The 18506-nt window shown below is 47.6% G+C and overlaps 4 protein-coding genes across 4 annotated transcripts; 2 read left to right on the forward strand and 2 right to left on the reverse strand.

Annotated features, from left to right (window-relative positions):
* Positions 1-2001: 2001 nt before the first annotated feature.
* Positions 2002-2433, forward strand: AO090701000156 (uncharacterized protein; the record flags this gene model as incomplete). Its single annotated transcript, XM_023237448.1, has 1 exon — positions 2002-2433. The coding sequence occupies one exon, from the start codon at positions 2002-2004 to the stop codon at positions 2431-2433; it is 432 nt and encodes a 143-aa protein (XP_023092016.1).
* Positions 2434-6076: 3643 nt separating this feature from the next.
* AO090701000154 (RHO alpha subunit C-terminal catalytic domain-containing protein) lies at positions 6077-7313 on the reverse strand (the record flags this gene model as incomplete). Its single annotated transcript, XM_023237449.1, has 2 exons — positions 6077-6602; positions 7297-7313. 2 exons carry the CDS (start codon positions 7311-7313, stop codon positions 6077-6079), a joined length of 543 nt encoding a protein of 180 aa, XP_023092015.1.
* A 1801-nt stretch (positions 7314-9114) lies between these two features.
* Positions 9115-11833, forward strand: AO090701000153 (GTPase-activating protein GYP7; the record flags this gene model as incomplete). Its single annotated transcript, XM_001822980.3, has 5 exons — positions 9115-9270; positions 9345-10725; positions 10787-11049; positions 11105-11423; positions 11478-11833. 5 exons carry the CDS (start codon positions 9115-9117, stop codon positions 11831-11833), a joined length of 2475 nt encoding a protein of 824 aa, XP_001823032.1.
* An 843-nt stretch (positions 11834-12676) lies between these two features.
* Positions 12677-16642, reverse strand: AO090701000151 (GAS2 domain protein; the record flags this gene model as incomplete). Its single annotated transcript, XM_023237450.1, has 1 exon — positions 12677-16642. One exon carries the CDS (start codon positions 16640-16642, stop codon positions 12677-12679), a length of 3966 nt encoding a protein of 1321 aa, XP_023092014.1.
* Positions 16643-18506: the final 1864 nt, after the last annotated feature.

Here is an 18506-nt window from a genome sequence, read left to right on the forward strand (position 1 = left end):
CGGGTCAAAGGAATTACCCCTCTATGTTCAACCACCTGAAGTAGATATCTGCAAAACGTCCAGGGTCCCAGAAGGGGATGCAAATGGACGGAGATAATGCAATGCAGGTAATCACACGCGCACCGGTTCTTTGTCAGGACTTCAATGGCTATTTGACCTTGAAGAACCTTGTGACAGACGCAGACAAAGACCAACGGAGACCAACTGCTGGGATTGGTTAGCACAATCCTGGTCGTGGAAGCGTCGGTTGCTCAGGAGTAGATCCAACGAACCAGTGAGCTCGCGGGTGGGAGAACGGACAAAAAAGACCCTAGGATGGAAGTTACGAACACTTTGCGGGAGAGATGGGAAAGATGAGGTGGTGCGAACTTATATCGAATGTCACACTAGAGCGTCTTATCGCCTTGGGTCTGGGTCGAACTGTGTCCCATGGCCCACAATTGCAATAGGTTTGAACTTTCTCTGAGAATGCATTTCAACCGTCTCGCTGCAGAGAGGGAGATGATGTGATCTAATTATGGGGGTACCTGGAATGACACTTGAGCCACTGGGCTGACGCCCATGTACATTTTGGGGAATGTGAATGGGGAGGAACTAAATTGGTTCCACTTGGGCTAATGCACGGAGAGATTTTAGTCTTTTTTCCTTCGGAGGGTCACGAGTGACACACACACGAGTGGGTTACCGTACATACTTCTTACATACAGTATACGTACCGTACACCATCTATTTCAGTCTCGCTCCTCGAGGTCTGAGAGTTTTCCTTCCTCCAAAGAAAAAAAAAATTATAAAGAAGACGTTAATCTTCTTTGTTTGATGATAAACTTAGTAACTTTTACCACAATATCTACAAAGGTTATTAGCAAGTGCTTTAATTCCCAACCCCAACCTCCCTGAGGGGAAGAAGTTCCATGGAAACGGATCGGCATACCAGTTCGGTGTCAGAAAGAGCAGTGCTAAATCAAGATACAGTGTAGGTTTGCCTTAGGTAGGTTGTTGATCCTCTCGCCGGGGCTGTGCCACGCCTACCACCATCCAGTTTTCTTCACACTTCCCAGGAATCGGTCTTATCATTCATGCAATAGCAATTAATTTATTCATATATTGTTTCTGTAAATAGTAATTTTACTCTTTCCCCTCTTACTTTTCTTACTGTCAGTAATGTGTGCAATTTAAGTGTATTAATCATTCATGTTTTACTCCTGCTGACCAAAATGACCTTCACTCCAGCCTCCAATAATAATCTTTGGAATCTCATGCAAGGGAACAACACGTTCTTTTTCGCTCACTGGATTTCCCCCAAAAGGGCAACTCGTTCGTGTTTCTGATTTTCTTTTCTTTCCTTTTTTTCTAGTGAAAATAGCGTAACCTCGTCCAGAATAGTGGTAATCTGTAAATTTGACCGGGGTCTTTCCTCCGGCCCTTCTTATGCAGCTTACGCTGGGACTTCGCGTCCAATATTCATGCCCTAGGCCATTCGGGCTGCACAGTAATTAAACGCTTACTTGTACTACTTTAGACGACGACTATGAGTGTCAAACTCTTGGCCTTTTTCGACTTCCCGCTCAATCTGTTATCACCCAGTCCACAACACATCATTTGAGTTAACAGCAAATAAGTAGTAGAATGTGGATAAAGATCAGCCCGACTTGTTCTTTGTTTTACGCCTTGCCCACCCGTTCCATTCCAACCCGCAAATTCTAATTTTCCCGAGTAATGTTCGGAACATGCTGACCTGCTTACTCGATACAGAACTTGTATACTATCAACGGGAGCTGTGCCTCGTAGGCGGACTCGGGAGTTATGTCCCGCTCCGGTATGTGTTCACATATCAAGTTGTACGGCAGCACCATTGATGATGGTACATGTCAGGGCCCGCTCGAGGGATGCTGTTTCATGTGGGGTGAGATAATTCATGATCCTGATCGTCCAAACTATCCATCCGTTCTGTTTCTTTGTTGGCTGGAAGTTAAGTTTCTCCAGAGACATGTCTTTCTTTCCATGTCTGACTGGCTCCCTCGTTTTGAGATACTAGTGTTTGGGGCAAAAAAAAACGTGGCATTTTCGCTCAAACTAGTCGATTTTATCCATTTCGGTGAGCTGCCGACGATGCAGCAGTTGTCGCTGTTCATCATGATCATCATCAACCCCGCTCGGCCCCTTTACACTATTACGTCTTTCCTGCCCCAATTCTCTAGTCGCAACTGGGTTCCACCAACACATTTATTATCTGGTCATCCCAGCCATTTCCCAAAAGTAGATACCACTTCGCCGACTAGTATACCAATTGCGTCGGATCTCACGGCAAAGCGCCCCAGCGCCGTCGCCCAGTTACCCAGACATCAAGCTCAAGTAAACAGCCCAGACGACACCGAATATACTACCAACCAAGAGTCTCTTATCTGCTGGGACGACAGTAAAATTCAGGATTGAAACCAATGGCCATAGCTTAAATCCCGCGATCAGGAGGGGCCAGAAATCCTATTAAACCAGCGTAAGTCAGCAAGCAATGTCCCAACCAAGCCATGGGTGATATCGGATATACGGACTTTGCGAATCTGGTCCATAAGAACATCATACTCTTGCCCACGCAGCAGTCCCATGGTCAAACTAAAAAGGACGGTAGCCCAGGCGCCACCGACGACTTGGTCGATCACAACCTTTGCCACCGTGTTTTTCACATTTAACTTCTTTTGTTTGAACTTATCCGCCTTTTCGGTCGTTGACTTGGTGGCGGCGGGCTCCTCGCTAGTATGACCTGGAAGTGCTGATTCCAGACCTTCCAACCACAGGAAGGTCATGGGGGACATCACAAAGGCACATGTTGTGAATTGAAACAGTGTTTGCAGATCCAGTTCGAACGGTTTCTATGAAGGTGTTTGAAGCTATCCGACGCTCATCATGGAGAGAGTGCTGATGCATAATCATTCAATGCATATAACTCCGACCATGGCGCCGATTAGCGAATCAAGCCGTCAGCCCATTTTTTCTTTTCTGACTAGCAGCATGCATGAATTAATCAGTGAGGTTGGGGGCCAATTTGCTAAGGTGCCTTACACACACTCCCCCGCCCCCATGTTACATGCATCCATGAATGCTACTTACCTCATCTCTATATGACTGGATGCTCTGTGCCAGTATATTTGACCCGGCATTAATCAGCGCAGCTTGTAGAGTGGCCTTCGCGATGGGAGGAAGCGCCATCATGACAGACGTTCAATGACAGGTGCCAGTCTCAAAGTTCAGCTCACTGCCTTGTAAATACGAAAGTTAGCCGGATTCGCACTTGTAAACTCCGCCATGATCGATCATCGCCGTTAATCCTCAAGCGACGTACGCTAAATACGAGTTGCCGAAACGAGTGCAGAACACAGCCTTTACCCCGGTTGGGTGATCTGATTGGCTCGATAACGTCAACAACAGAAACCTGATGTTCGGGTCAGGAAACTCGAATGAAAAAGAAAAAAGTGGTAGTATTGATTTTCAACTGCCAATTCTGCAGAGGCAACCCCAATGTATTTAAGGATACGAGGGTCCGCCCTGTGCGGTCCGACGCGCTGGGGATGTGGAGTTGGGGTGTTGATCGATTTAACGGTGCAAATTGTCAATTGTGAGAAAGGGGAAGGTTTACACGCCCGATCAATATGATTCGATGATGAATCCGATCGGTACGATCCACCGGGAGTTTTCTCGAGGATTTGCTTCTTTCCCTGTCAACTCGGTAAGAGTAGAAGCGAGGTGTGAATCTGAGACGACTGGGAATTATTATTAATGAGCTATCTATTGACCAGATTGCAACAACGGTGCCAAGATTCCAACTGACACGTTCGGTAATGACGCTATACGGAGTACGTCTGTCCAGGGTGGTAGGGACAATGCGAACGCAAACAAGGAAAAGTCAATCAACCAGAATAAAAGAAAATGCAAAGCATCTGCGCGTTTACCATGCGAGATCTTTTCCTCTGAACTCGCTCTTACAGTCAAGTTCCTTGCAGACTACCATATTTTATTAGCACACTCGGAACGCACGCTTATACGACTTGGACGGTACTAACGTTGTTCAGCTTGCTGAAACCTGGAATTCTCCCTTGGTTTTCTCATCGCTGGAAACACTTCGGCTCCCTGCGCTTTCTCCAGCTTGACATGAGCTTCGAGGCAGTCGAGAATATTCTTCTGAAATGCTACTCAGGCGGAGTTTTTTCAGCGCTCATGGAGAACATAATAACCTCACGAAAGAAGAAGAGAAGGGGGAAATATTAACTATCTCTTCAGTGTGAAGACTTGGGGGCACAGATATGAATGACCTTGGGGCCGGGTCAGTTGTCAATTCGCGTTAAATGTTCATCCCAGAACGTACTCTTGATACTCTGTTTCTAGTTCCCGGGCTCTCTCCTCCACAAGTTCGGCCAATTTATCCGCAACTATCTGGAAACAAGAGCTGTCATTCTTCGAGCAGTATAGGTCGTATCGGATTGCAGTTTTCTGTTCAGATACTGATATAAAGCTCAGTGCACACCACCATCCGGTCCTCTTGATAGTGTGAAAAGAGGTAAAGGGGAAGAGCGAAAAATGTTCTGATTTTGCCCGAAAATGCTTCAAGATACTGGTCACTTGAGATAGATAGCTCGTCTGTTCAATTGCATTTTCCAATTTGGCGAAGTCAATCAATTGCTTCGACCTGACTGCTAGGAAGTCAGACACCAGACCGAATAAAACAAACAATAAATCAACCCACAGGCCATTTTCCAATTAAAATCAGCCTTGATCGTCTGTCCTGCAACCCATAATGGTTGAGAGTCCAGTTTATTGTTGCTTGCAAAGGCATCTAGCAGACCTGTGTCGACCGACGAGATTCTTGGGCTAGCGTCAAGGTTAACGAATACAAATCCAGCTCCGTTCGTAACCGCATGAATGGCGAATAGGCTGTTCTGTGATCTGTCAAAGCCTGGAATCTCATCGAAATGAGGAGCTTTGGTAAGCTCGCCGTAGGTGTTGTAACTCCAGCCATGGTATCGACAACCAAGCACGGCAGAGGATCCGCATTCCTTCTTCGTGACTGTGTATGCTCTATGACGGCAGACATTGTGGAAAGCTCTGACTTTCCCATCTTTTCCTAAGATTAAAAAAATGGGAAACCCAGCCACCTCGTAGGACTGATAGTCACCAGCCTTCGCAAAGCGACTGCGATGAGAGAGACAAAGCCATGACTAGATGTTAAATCAGATAGTGCATCCTCAAAAATAGTGGCTTAATGGTATAATCCACTTGCCTTACTAAATATTGCACGCTTTTCGAGCTCGAATACGTCCTTGCTCACCCACCAGCCTGCTGGGAAATCTGATTCTTTGGAAACTCCACAATTCTCCTCTTTAGCGACATCTGGGATTGAACTAAGGGTGTCAGATGTCTTAGGATTCGATAGCTTAGGGGTTGATGTTAAATTGTGCGGCCAGAACCGGTATAGAAAAGCTATTCCAGCTAGCAGTGCAAGCAACGTGGGTGCTGTCGGGAAAATGAAAGCTTCCATGATGAGTGACTCCAGTTTGAAGTTTCTGTAAGCCTCTTGAAAGAATATTTGTCCCCCAGACCTTTCAGGGTCTGGTGAAATCTATAAAAGGGCTCGCTCGAGCATAGAAGGGACTTACAGGATTCAGAGCTCGATGATCTTTGGCCTTCACCTCCGCATGCCTACGTATCTGTTATCACATCCTCCGAGATTAGCCAGCAAATAGTGTTGACCGCTCATACGCTTGCCAGATTAGGATGGATTTTCCAGAGGCACTTGAAATAATAGGGTCACTGGATGTTACATATGATCTCGGTTAATATATAGTTTACTGTTTCTGAAAGTTGAGGGTTACATGGAAATTCAAAGTTTCCGGTTTCGATTAAATATAACTACCAATAGATCATACCGTAGAGCTTTGAATTTGGCAATAAGGAATAATCCAGGTTATCATAGGCACAATATTTCCAGAATGGGCCCCACCTACAGTTTGCTATCCTCATGCGGTGGCCGGGATCTGCTCCAGTCCCTTGTCTCGTTCTTCCGTCACTGGAGTAACACTTTCCGTTGCTAACTGATCTGCGGCATGTTGCTGGCACACCAACTCAAATACTCGGTCCTGGTAGACTGAGCGCCATTAGTAGTGGGGTCATGGAGACTTCGAAATCTGTCGTACTCACAGGAAACACCATTCTCTTTCTCCGGATTCAAAATTCCTTCACTATACACTCCCCTGCCAAGGTTATCCTGGGCTTTCTCGCAGAGCTCGTAGTCCTCCATGGCGACCTGACGGACGAACTTGAAGTATTCTTCGAACTTCTCACCGGATTCCATGTGGTAGTAGTCGAATTCCATTCGGGTGATATTTGGGTCTTCTGTTGGGCAAACTCGGAACGAGGACATCCCTCCACCATACACATTTAATGTACAGTTGGGGAAGAAATAGAGGAACAGCCCATCATCTGGCTTATTAGGGTCCGCAATGTGTTGCGAAAAGTTTTGGTGATTGTGAACGGTGTAGAAGGTCGGCGGATAGTAGACGGAGAACGATGGATGGGTGTATTGGCAATGAAGGCATTCTTGATATCCGTCGACCCTGCGGTTGTAATATAAGCATCTATCCACTCAACATGCACTATCAGAGAGATTACATAGTCTTCCAGTTGAATCGTCCTTCATATTTGATGCTGTGCCTGTAGGGTAGTCTGGTAAAGTCTACTCTCTGCAATAATGGCTCCAGGTCCGGAAAATACTCATGAAAGCTAGGCGCCTCATCTGATAGGGCCGTAAAGATGAGGCCGGTCGGAGTGATATGGTATCGCAGCGGGTTCTCCTGTTACAGTCAGACCGACATATTTCACTGGAAATTCCTGTCTACTTGTGGAGGTGTGCATCCAAGCAAGGGACATGAGACGCACTGTTTTCCCACAGATCACCTGAAACTCGCCTGGTTCGGGTAAAGGAGAACTGCCAGAGGCCCTGAAAGCCAAGATGGGCTGTTGGGCAATTTCGTACTCATTCTTTTCCCCGACGTTCTGGAACTTCGTCACAGGTCCAAGGAGATACCAAGACTAAGTCTGTTAGCCACTTTCAAACGTCACTTATCCAAGGCTGGCTGGCGTGCCTTCATGAAAACAGCTCTTCGCTCAAGCTGGTAGAGCGGAAGGCTGCAGTACCAGGAAGCTGGCAGCGTGCGTGCAAGTTCGGGCATTTTGTACAGTTCCGATATTAGTACATGTAATAAGGAAAACAGCTGTCCTTGTAAAGCGGGAGCCATAGCTATCCATTACCTTATATATTCCCTCATTGTGTCAGTGTGACTGATCGATCTACACAGAAGTACATCACTTTGCTATTCAATTGGACAGGCGTATCGTTTCCTGAACGGGCTATGGGATCCGGATCCCGCGGCTGTGGTTCCATTGCACGTTTGTTGTACTCCAAGTATACGGCTCAGTCGGGAACTTACAAATTTCGGAGAGGTAGCAAACTCCAGGATATCTTTCTCTTCACTTCTCCTATGTATATGATTCTCCAAAAGTACATTTGACCCAGGTTATAACCTAATACCATAGTCCGCGTTGATGAGCAGGTCTCTGGTTCACTGCTAAGATTGGCCGGTGTTTGAAGCTGAGATATGCATTGACATCATTGAATATCATATAAACTAGTTTATGAAACTAAGCCGAGGTCCCTACTGAACAGCGTCAAAGCAATACTGATGTGTCACGAATCCATAATCGTCATTAATGCCTCCTCACTGGTAGTCACCTGGTACCTAGGTAGGATTCGATCCTTACCTAATGGTTTGGTGAGTGACCAATAATGGATGGTTTGAAGAGATGATCTGCCTGTAGCATTGGAAATATGAGCTACCTACCATTCAGGCATTCGCAACACTAATATACCTGCATGTACTTTTGTACCCGGAATGATGGGAACTCAATACCTATCGATATAACTGGTACAGTTCAACCCATTTATCCCCCGAGCTTTGAGTACTAGTATTGATAAAAAAAAAATTTCGACCATATCTTGAAAGCTTCACGAGAGGAGAACCTTGTATTAAGCACGTTCATAGTCTACTTCACTTGTAAGGCTTGAGCGGTCATTTAGCTCTCTTGACAAGTCAGATTAAAACCAGAGACAGGTAACCTCCCATCTGTTTCTAGACGGCTGCGTGAACCTCAACTCGTCGTAATACGTACCACAATGTGCCTGTATAACATCAAATCTGAAGCAAGACGTGAGTAGTCGTTTCATTCAGACAATTGACAGCCCGTGTATCCCTGTTGTAGGCCAAGTAACTTAGCTTAGGGAAACCAGACCCGGCCCGACGTCCACTAGTATAACCAAGAGCTGGTTCGGGTTACGGGATGAAGGGTTCAACCTGTGGGGCAGTGGGCTCGGGGGTTTATCCAACTTGTATTCGGGTTGCCGATTGGGTTATCTTGTAATATTCTGAGTTTCCAGAAGCTTATGGTATGAGGAGAGTCTAGTTCTACCCATCCATGATACTAATACCTTTGACCAGTGGTCATGGGCCAGCGATAGCCTGATAATCCAATACGATATCCTGAATTCGTGAGACGTATCTCTTTCTCCTCGGATTTTTCAAGACCAGACAAAAAGGAGGATTAATATTCTTCCAGAGTCGGGGATTTTAGCCAGGCAGCAACCATTTCGATTGTGGCTATGCTGACCGTTATCGATTAGTATAAATATTATCTACGGAACGAGCCACATGCCACGCCACATACCTTGTTTGTTATGCTGCTGAACATACATTGTTTTTTACAGTAGGAGAAGAAAGGAGAAAGAAAAGAAAGTATACTCCTAAGTAGTGAGTTGATCTTGACATATCACATAAAAATCATTGGCAGTTTCATGGGTGGAGATCACATGCAGCCGTGATCAGGTGGATCTCCATTGGTTTCGTGACGTTTGCGCCTTTCTTCATTTCTCCCCGCAATTCACCTACCAAACGGGGGATTTCCATACAACAAATAACTACTTATATCACGGAGAACGATGAACTGTCTTTCCTGAGTCATTTGAACAGAATCACCATCTATTTGTGGTCTTGAAATAAAGACGCAAAGAGAAAAATGGCACGCAAGGAAGTTCAGTACACCCCACCACCTTCTCCGCCATCGCCGACGGCTTCTTACTACGACGTCAGCGACGACGAGGAAGACGATTACAACACCATCTCACATGCGACAACTGGGAGAGGAGTCAAACTGCTATTCTCAAAAAGCAAGGTTAGAGAACTGCCAAAAGTTTTACTCAATATCAATTAATCGCTGACGGTTCCGATCTATACCGAGCATTACAGGTCTACGTTCACCCCACCCCTTCCTCCAAAGATAATATTCCTGGGTTCATCGCCCTCATTCAACAAAAGCCGGCTCATGGTGCTTCGAATGCGATCGCATCGGCCGACTCTTCAAGAAAGGCCGAGCTATCATCATACCTCCTTGCCTGGGTTCCGGAATCCTCGCTAGGCGACGCCTATAACACGTATGTCAAAGTCGATCTTGCGGGCGACTCCTCTCCCCCGCGACAGAGATATTTGGTACCCCCTCTGCCGACAACCACTACCCATAAAGACCCAATAGGGCTCTATGCCTTTGCCGTACCACTTTCTGAGATCTACTCATTACTTGTACGACCCCCGAGCATCGGATGGTGGTTTGGAAGCCTTGTGATCAATACGCGTGCAGGTGATAGCTTTCCCGCCCTGTTCTTCCATGACAGCGAATGCGAATCTACCATCCTACAAAAAAGGAAGAGGACTCAGGAATCGTTTGACCCCTTCGGTGAGGATGGCAGTCTGTTCTGGGGTGGCGACGAGGTTCTAAGGTGGCTTCGGAAGTATGTCGAGGTGCAGCGCTCAGCCGCCGATAATAGCGTATATTTGATCAACCCATCCGAAGAAGATCGCATATCGTTTGGGCGGCCGTTGACGGCCGATGGAACAGTAACCAGAGCCCAGGATCAAGCCACTGGTCCATCCGCGCAAGGTAGCAGCGGACAGCGGGACGCGGGAATGGATCCTTTCATGAAAGCGATTAAGGAGACTAGGTGGAAGGTGCTTGAGCAGCTGAGCAAAATCACGACCTTTACAAAGCGGACAGCGAATGAGATAGCCGAAAATCCGCGAATTCCTCCGCAAGTTCGTCGGCTGATGAAGACACCGGAGATCCAAACCTTGCAGGATGAGTTTGATAGTGCCAGGCTATATCTTGCTCGATGGGCCATGAGCATATCTGAACAGAGCGAACGCGAGAGGAACCAGCGGATATGGACTGCACGGGATGTCCTCGAGATGGAAAACAGCTCCGTGGGTGATTTCGAAATTCTCGAGCTTGAAACGGGAACCATGTCCATTCACGAACGACGCAAGACAGTGACTTTAAAAGAATGGGAGGGATTCTTTGACCCCGCTACGGGTAGATTGCAGGTTACTGTTGAGGAGGTGAAAGAGAGAATATTCCATGGGGGTCTCGATCCGAACGATGGCGTCAGAAAGTTAGCTTGGCTTTTCCTGCTTGGTGTATATCCATGGGACAGCTCCCATGACGAACGTCAAGCTCTAATGAATTCCAAACGGGATGAGTACATTCGATTAAAGGGTGCCTGGTGGGAAACGATGGTCGAGGGACATTCCACCGAGGAACAGCATGAGTATTGGAAAGAGCAGAGAAATCGCATCGGTATGCCTCCTTTACACACTGTTTTACCGTCTCCGCTACTGATTAAACTTTACAATCACAGAAAAGGATGTACATCGTACCGATCGCACAATTCCTCTCTTTGCTGGGGAAGATATTCCTCATCCAGACCCTGACTCGCCATTTGCAGACACAGGGACGAATGTTCATCTCGAACAGATGAAAGACATGTTGTTGACGTATAACGAATATAACCCTGACTTAGGCTATGTCCAAGGAATGAGTGACCTGTTAGCACCGATATATGCGGTCATGCAGGATGATGCAGTCGCCTTTTGGGCGTTTGTCGGATTCATGGACCGAATGGTAACGATTACACCCCCTATCATCAACCACCTTCTGTTAATGACCAATCCAATAGGAACGCAACTTTCTTCGCGACCAGTCTGGCATGCGTGCCCAACTTCTGACATTAGATCACCTTGTACAACTCATGGATCCTCAGCTATACCTCCACCTTCAGTCTGCCGATAGCACAAACTTTTTCTTCTTCTTCCGCATGCTCCTCGTATGGTATAAGCGTGAATTTGAATGGGTAGATGTTTTACGCCTTTGGGAGACATTGTGGACCGACTATCTATCCAGCAGTTTCCACCTCTTTATTGCTTTGGCAATCCTAGAGAAGCACAGAGATGTCATCATGGACCACTTGAAGCATTTCGATGAAGTCCTGAAATACAGTGAGTACTCCCCATTCTCTCAACCCTGAAACTCTATTAAGCTGATATTTGCAGTTAACGAACTCTCCAACACCATGGAACTCATCCCAATCCTCACCCGCGCCGAATCCTTATTTCGTCGCTTCGATCGAGCCGTTCAAGCAATAGACAAGAAAAACAACTTCCCCGTCCCTTCTGCTCACCAACGAAAACCCATCCAGTCCCCTTCTGATGCAGATAAAGGCAAGTCGCCACAAAGACCACCAAGCACCGGGTTCAGCAGCGGCACCAGCTCCGGACCCAGCGCTCCACCAGGTGACAACAGCGAGCCCCAAGTAATTTCTCCCGAACTGAGAGAGTTATTCAGTAAAGATATCCCCTGGAAGCGACAGCCCTCTGAACGACGCGAACACATACAAAATTCATCCTAAAGAAGTCTTTTGCATCGTACGCGTGTAACTTTAAAGGGTGGATTATGGCTCAGTCATCATGTTATTTTACGATAAGTCTTGGTATGATCGTTCTTACACAAAGACTTGGCGTGTTTTGCACTTGTACCCCGGGTTAATTGGGTCTTATGGATTATGGGTTACTGCTCGGTAGCTGGCTGTAGCCGGTTTGGATTGGTGGGCGTTCATATTAGCGTTTTTCTTATATTCTCGTAACTTATATAAGGCGAATTCTTCGAAGCAATGGGTCTAGCCAGTCTGAGGCTCTCAACTCGGCAGAGTGAGATTATAGAGAAAGAGTAACGATGTGAAATAACTAGTGACTTTGAATTGTCAATGTTTAATGAATTCTTGAATCCCCTATGTACTCTTTCTTCTAAAATATAAACATAAAAGCGGCCATAGAAGAAGGTAGGAACCGTGTATGAGGGTATCTAGATATGTGCAAAAGAATTGAAAACAATAAACAGACGACAAGAGACACAAACAGAAGCCGAAACGCTTGCTTGAATGCAAATATGCCAAAGATGAATGATACCATCTAGATGCCTGTCAAAAAGAATGAGAAATGGCAGAGAAGAGGAAATCAAATTCAAACAGAACCCCTTTGGAAAATGCCGGAAAGAAAATAAAATGAAATAAAAAAACACCGACAATGCAAATGGCTGATACTTTTCTTAGAACCGTCCTCTGATGAAAAGAAACCCGGATAAACGGCAAACGCCAGTGCTAGTAGACCAAAGTAAATAAGAAGGGGGATTTTAGGAGGGAATAAATGCTGGAGGTGAGGCAATAATCAGAGGGCAATGCATCGATGAATCCAGGTTACCGGCTGCCAAGCCCGCGAAGGACAACTCGCTTGCTCGAACCAACTTTGCCAATATCACTGATGCTTCTAGATTTAGGTAAAGTGGGAACTTTACCAGCAGCATGATCTTGCTCGGGAGGGGATAGGCCAAATGTGAAAGGTCTCAGGGACGAGCTTCTCCGTGCTTGACCCAGGACATCTTCCACCCACGCTTCACTTTCTGCGCTCATAGGGGCGTACCTAGACCGTGGCTTAGGTCCCGCCAAACCAAGAGGAATAGATCCATATCGAGCGTCGCTCATTGTTGAAGCCGCACCGAAAGAGGTATTGGAAGAAGTCGAGAGCCGTCTGCGCGAGGAGACAGTTGACATAGGGGATGATGATAAATTTAGTGTCTCGATTGTACTTGCTGCTCTGAGGTCGGTCATATCAGATACATTTGAAGCCCGTCTCGTTTTGCGTACAGCCAGTGAGGATGATGGTCGGTTACTGATAACAGAATGGGGTCGGGACGGCGTGCATCGTCCATTGCCAGACCTAGTAAGCCTGCTCCCTGGTGGCGTGTAAGTTGGTGTCGTCTCACGAGATGACAATCCTTGGACCTCGACCCGAGGCGTGTCCGAAACGTGTCGTCGCCCATGATGAATAGCATACTCCCTCAGATATTCGGCCAAATCCGCCCAACCACCACCAACACGGACCATCACGCGCTCACCATTTTCTCCCACTGAACGGACGAACAGCTTGGTAGGAACGGTTTTACCACCTTGGTGCAGATGGTATAGTTTCACGGAGCTTTCCTCTGGAGCATGAGAATATCTCCTACGAGAACCAGCAGGGGTGAGGGTAAGCGATGGAGTGGGCGTGCCGCTGCGTGACGCTGACCCTTGTGGGGATATAGAGCGGAACCGCTCCCTAGCGTTCAATGGCAAAGACGATATCACAGATGATGCATCAGCCTCACGGTCTTCAAAATGGATACGAGTCGGGAGGGTAGTAAGAATAGAGCTAATTTTCTCGTCCAGATGATCCCTTGGCCTTCTGATCTGGCTACCCGGAGTCGACGGCCGCGAGCCTGTCTTTTCATTCGCTGTGCCGGTCAATGTCTCTCCAGATCTACGGGGCGTAGACTTATATGCCCCAATGCTCTCAAGACTAGGGTGTGCAGTCAGCTGCTTCCTGGCGCGGGTGGCTGTTGAAAGGACGGGTGGTTGGGAAACCGGAGCTTTATGTGCTGTATTTCTCACGGAAGTATTCTTGTTACGCTCCCAAACCTTGGGCTGTCTCTGTGTAACGCTGTCGGGTCCTGAAGATGTGTGGTCTTCCCGAGAAAGGTCAGAACGCCGGCCAACAGGACGTCTAATACCTGTGGAGGGGGCGGGGTGACGCTGTTTGCTCGAATGCGACAGTGGACGCAGGCGATCATTATGGGAACTTGACCTCACGACGGAATCCGTGACTTTCTTGTCAATGGTCGGAATGGTCAGATCGGTGTTTGACTCACCCTCGTAGTCCATATCCAATCGTTCATTGATAAATCGTTGCAGTGGAAGGCTAAGAGCCCTATTGTGTTTTAAGGATGTGGGCGGAGACTTTTCGCTGTCTAAGCGAAGCAAGCGGTCTTCTCGCAAAGTATGATCACTATTAGTTGGCATGGGCCCAGGACGCTGATAATCTGTCTGGAATAATGGAGGAGTCTCGATAAGTTTGGGCGTTCCGTTCGACGAAACGGTATGCAAGCCTCGGATGTCCGGGCTAGATACGAGTGATGGATAATCGGAAGAATCTACGGAGGCGCCCGATGCTCGTCGACCACGAGAGATCAAAGTTTCTTCCGGATCCAAACGTCCCGGTCTGGTTTTGGAAAGCTTAATGGGGCTATCCAAAGGTTGTCTTGGAGATGGAGCTGCAGTGTCTTTGTCATTTGTCAACGAGGGGGGGGGCCTAGAAGACACCGGCGACGAAGGGCTGCTGGTTCGAGAAGAAAGTGAGCTATCTCGGTTTACCGCTATCGAAGCAGCAACATCGGTGGGGGCGGGTTCAACGGTGACGCTAGGTGGAGTCGTTGCTTCTTCAGCTGAGGCAGACCGCAGTTGACCAAAGACCTCAATGATAGATTCGGGGGCAGTTGGGACTGTCGATGTTTCGCTACCATGCGACTCTACCGTTTCTTCCAGTGTGGGAGAATCTACTACACCCTTGGGTCTCTGTATTATGACACTCCCAGTTTCTGCTTGCGAACTTGGACTAGCTGGGGAACTATCTGCTTCAGGAGAGGCGGAATTCCCGGGGTAGTCTCTTGCCTGAGATCGTTGTTCTGCCGATCCCAGTACCTTATCTTGAGCAACGAAGGGATCTTCTGCTGCTTTCTGGAGTTCACACACAGGCTCCGTCTTTCTCGGCAGAATATCTTCAGGCAACGTTACTTCTTCCCGGTTAAGATCAGAGAAAGGCATGTCCTTAGCTGCGACAGTGCACACCGATTCTGACGAGATTTGCTGGGCATGGACAGGGTGCGCATTTGCAGTTTCTTTCTCGCCAAGAGGCAACGCATCGAGTACCGCAGTGTTCGTGGTACTTCGTTCCGGGGTAACAATCGGTTCAATTACAGTATCGGCCTCTTGGATTGTTCGACTGGCTTCAGAGCTATCGTTGGCCGTTTCTGTGCCATCAAGAGAGGACGATGTACCGGACCCACGAGTGGGAGCTTGTTCGATTCGTTGAGAGGTAGCGACAGATTGGTCAAGCATGGTCTCGAAGGATATCTGGTCCTCAGTAGGGCTTCCAGGTTCCTCAGCGATAGTTTCCATCAAAGGTGGACGTGCAGCTTGGGGAAAAGGCTCGGGGGGTTGGGTGGTAAGGTCTTCAGGAGCTCCATTTTCATCTGATACAGGGGCTGGTTGATTTGGTACTTGTGGGTGGTCTTTGCTTTTCAGTTTATTGGCCATCATGCGCCGCCATTCATTCTCAACTGTCTGTTTCTCGGCGTCCATGACCCAGTTACCAAAACCGGATTCAATGGCTTCCAATTCATCAATCCAATTCTCCGGCAATGAGTCTTCCCGGCCCTCTAGCGCGTCAAGCATACGATCCATTCGTCGTCCCGCCGAAAGAACCGTCACCTCCAGCGCAGCGCGTTTAGCATGATAATTTGTTCTGGAATATAAGGCATCCTGCTCGCTAGGGGGTGTAGAGGGCTTCAACAAGTCCAAGGCCGAATTCAATTCAGACTGGGCTAGACGTAGGCTCCACAATAGTCCCGGTACCTGACGGAGGACTAGTAACCGAACATCCCACGTGGAAAGGAGGCTGTTCAGGCGGGAGAGAAGTGGGAGAGCGCGCAAAATGGTGGCGGTGATAACAGCGGTGAAATCACTTAATTGCACATAGCTGAAAGAAGGGGGTCCGGAAAGATTGCTATTAGATGACGATGGCCGAGACCGTGAAGGAATATGAGCGTTTAGTACGTGTTCTTTCAATTCGTCGACACCAAGACTTTCCATGCCATCACGGATCTCCTCGATTCGTTTCTCGTGTTCAGCTACAACTCCTGCAGGAAGGCTGCCCAGATATTCTGGCTCCGAAGTATTGGATATCGTGGTAGAAGGCGAAATGAATCCTTGGCCCAGTTGGGCATCCGTGCATTTCGGCCATTCCCAGGTTTGTACCTCTTTATACCATAGGCTTAGATTCTGTGCCGCAACAGCCGCGCGGATTCCGAGAGCTCGCTCTGCCTCAGAGACTTGGGATATGCTCTTGCAGAGGATGTCGTATGCGGGTTCGTTCTTCGGCACTGCGTCTGTCGAGGTAAGCGCTTCGAGAGTAGATTCGGGGGATAGGTTTGCGAGTAATGGATCGAGAGACTGGTAACTGGGGATTGTTGGTCGACTGGGCGATGGAGTCGGTGGCACGGCATGAGATGCGAAGTTCGCGGCCGGAAGGGAGATGGGTGGAGGTATAGGATTGCTGCGACTGGTGGCCATGTCGGAGGAGAACGGCCACCGGAACAGCTCACAGATGTTGATCGGATAAGGACGAAATCAAGGATTGCGATTTGGGAGACGGCGGTGGAATAGCTGATTTGGAAATATGAAAGAGAGTGTACCGCTGAAAAGCAAGCATGCTGAGATGCGAAACTTGCAGAACCCCAAAGCGACAGCGGAGGTGAGGTTGTTTAGGGGTGTTCCGGAGATACCGAGCTGAGGTCAAGGTTGGGCAGGTAGACGACAGTCGGCGTTGTTGTATGAAAAATGAGTGGAAATAAGTGTGTCGGTAATTAATACTAGTAAATTAAGATGCAGGATCAAGTGCGAAGAGAGAGAAAAGGAAAAGGAAAAACTAGATATGGGAGGAAGAGAGGCAGATAAAGACGGAGGATTTACAAGGTGAGCCTGGGGATTGATAGATCACAATCGGAAGGCTGGGGGGTAGGGAAAGTAAAGGATCGGAGAGGCGCAGCTGGGAAACAAAAAAACGAGTGTGGAATGAGAGACTGCAGAGCTGAGACGGGGGAGGGGGGAAAGACCTGCTCCAGTTGTCTCTCTAGTAAAGGAATGACGATGATTCGAAGAAAGTGGCTGCAAGTGTGAGCTGGAATGAGGAGAAAGGAAAGTTGGTTAAGCATTCGTTCAGCTCGAACGGGACAAAGTGGAGCCCTTCCGCTTGCCAAAAGGGGGGGCATGATTACTATTTATACGGAGCAACCACTTCGCTTGCCACTATTGATTTTCGGTTTTATTCTGAATCTTAGCTTCTTCTTCTTCTTCTTCTTCTTCTTCTTCTTCTTCTTCCTCTGGGGAATCCTCCGTCCTAATAATTTCTCTTCTTAAGTTTAATAAAATGTCATTCTCTATGACTCAGGAAACCTAAACCTTCTCTAGTTTCCATTCCAGAGCTGTATAAATGAGATGCAGACTAACTTGAACTCTCCTGTATAACATCCCGTCGGATGTTATATCGGCATGTATGTATGTCTAGAGCTACATGACACCAAATCCCCCTAGCTCGGTGGAGTCTCACGGTACATGAATCCCCCTGTGGGTGGCTGGGGCGAAAGGAAGCAAAGTGAACCATAGATTTTCAGATTCCAATTGATCAATGGACTGTGCATAGTATATTCTGTCAAGGGTGGCCAATTCATAGAAACCATGTTTATGCACGGACTTTTACTTGCATATCTTTGCAGGGGATCAGAGCGCTCAATGTTGTTATCTCCCATGGGAGACCATGAAAAGTTCCGAGGTACCCATAATAATCTTCTCGGGGTGTAGTTATTACGCGAATCGTCAGCTAAACTTTGTTCGTTCTCCATCAGAGACGCGCTTTGGTCACGCTCGAAGATCGCCGTCGAGTCGCGTCCGCGCGAGGAAAGAGGCGAGGAACTAGTAGATCAAGAACCCAAAACAACAATAGATCTGTGATCGACACCCCCTTACTTATAGCAGCAGTAGATCACTGACACTACCTTCTCTTTGCTACTTTACGGAGTACGCACCCGTCATGATAGCATTGACAAGATATTCCTTGTGGTCACCTTCCTACAGCTTCTTCATGTTATCTTGGTGCCCATTCAAGGCTGTGGCGGCGAGAATGGATGAATCCTCCGTGGAACTGACCATGATTTGTCAATCGAAGTGATGAATCATCGATCGAAGTGCCAGATAGCCTTTGTGAGCGTGGCAGGTGTTGATCAAAGAGAATGGTAAGATTGGAAATCCTGCATTAGCTGAAACCGATCATGGATTATGACCAAGGACGCCCGCATTGAAGGGGACGGCATCTATACCTAGTACAACAAGGGAGTTGTTGGACCATCCAGCCTTTCGCGACTGATCTGAAACTAAGACA

This window comes from Aspergillus oryzae, chromosome 5 (genome assembly GCF_000184455.2).
Source record: "Aspergillus oryzae RIB40 DNA, chromosome 5".
Classification (NCBI taxonomy): Eukaryota; Fungi; Ascomycota; class Eurotiomycetes; order Eurotiales; family Aspergillaceae; genus Aspergillus; species Aspergillus oryzae.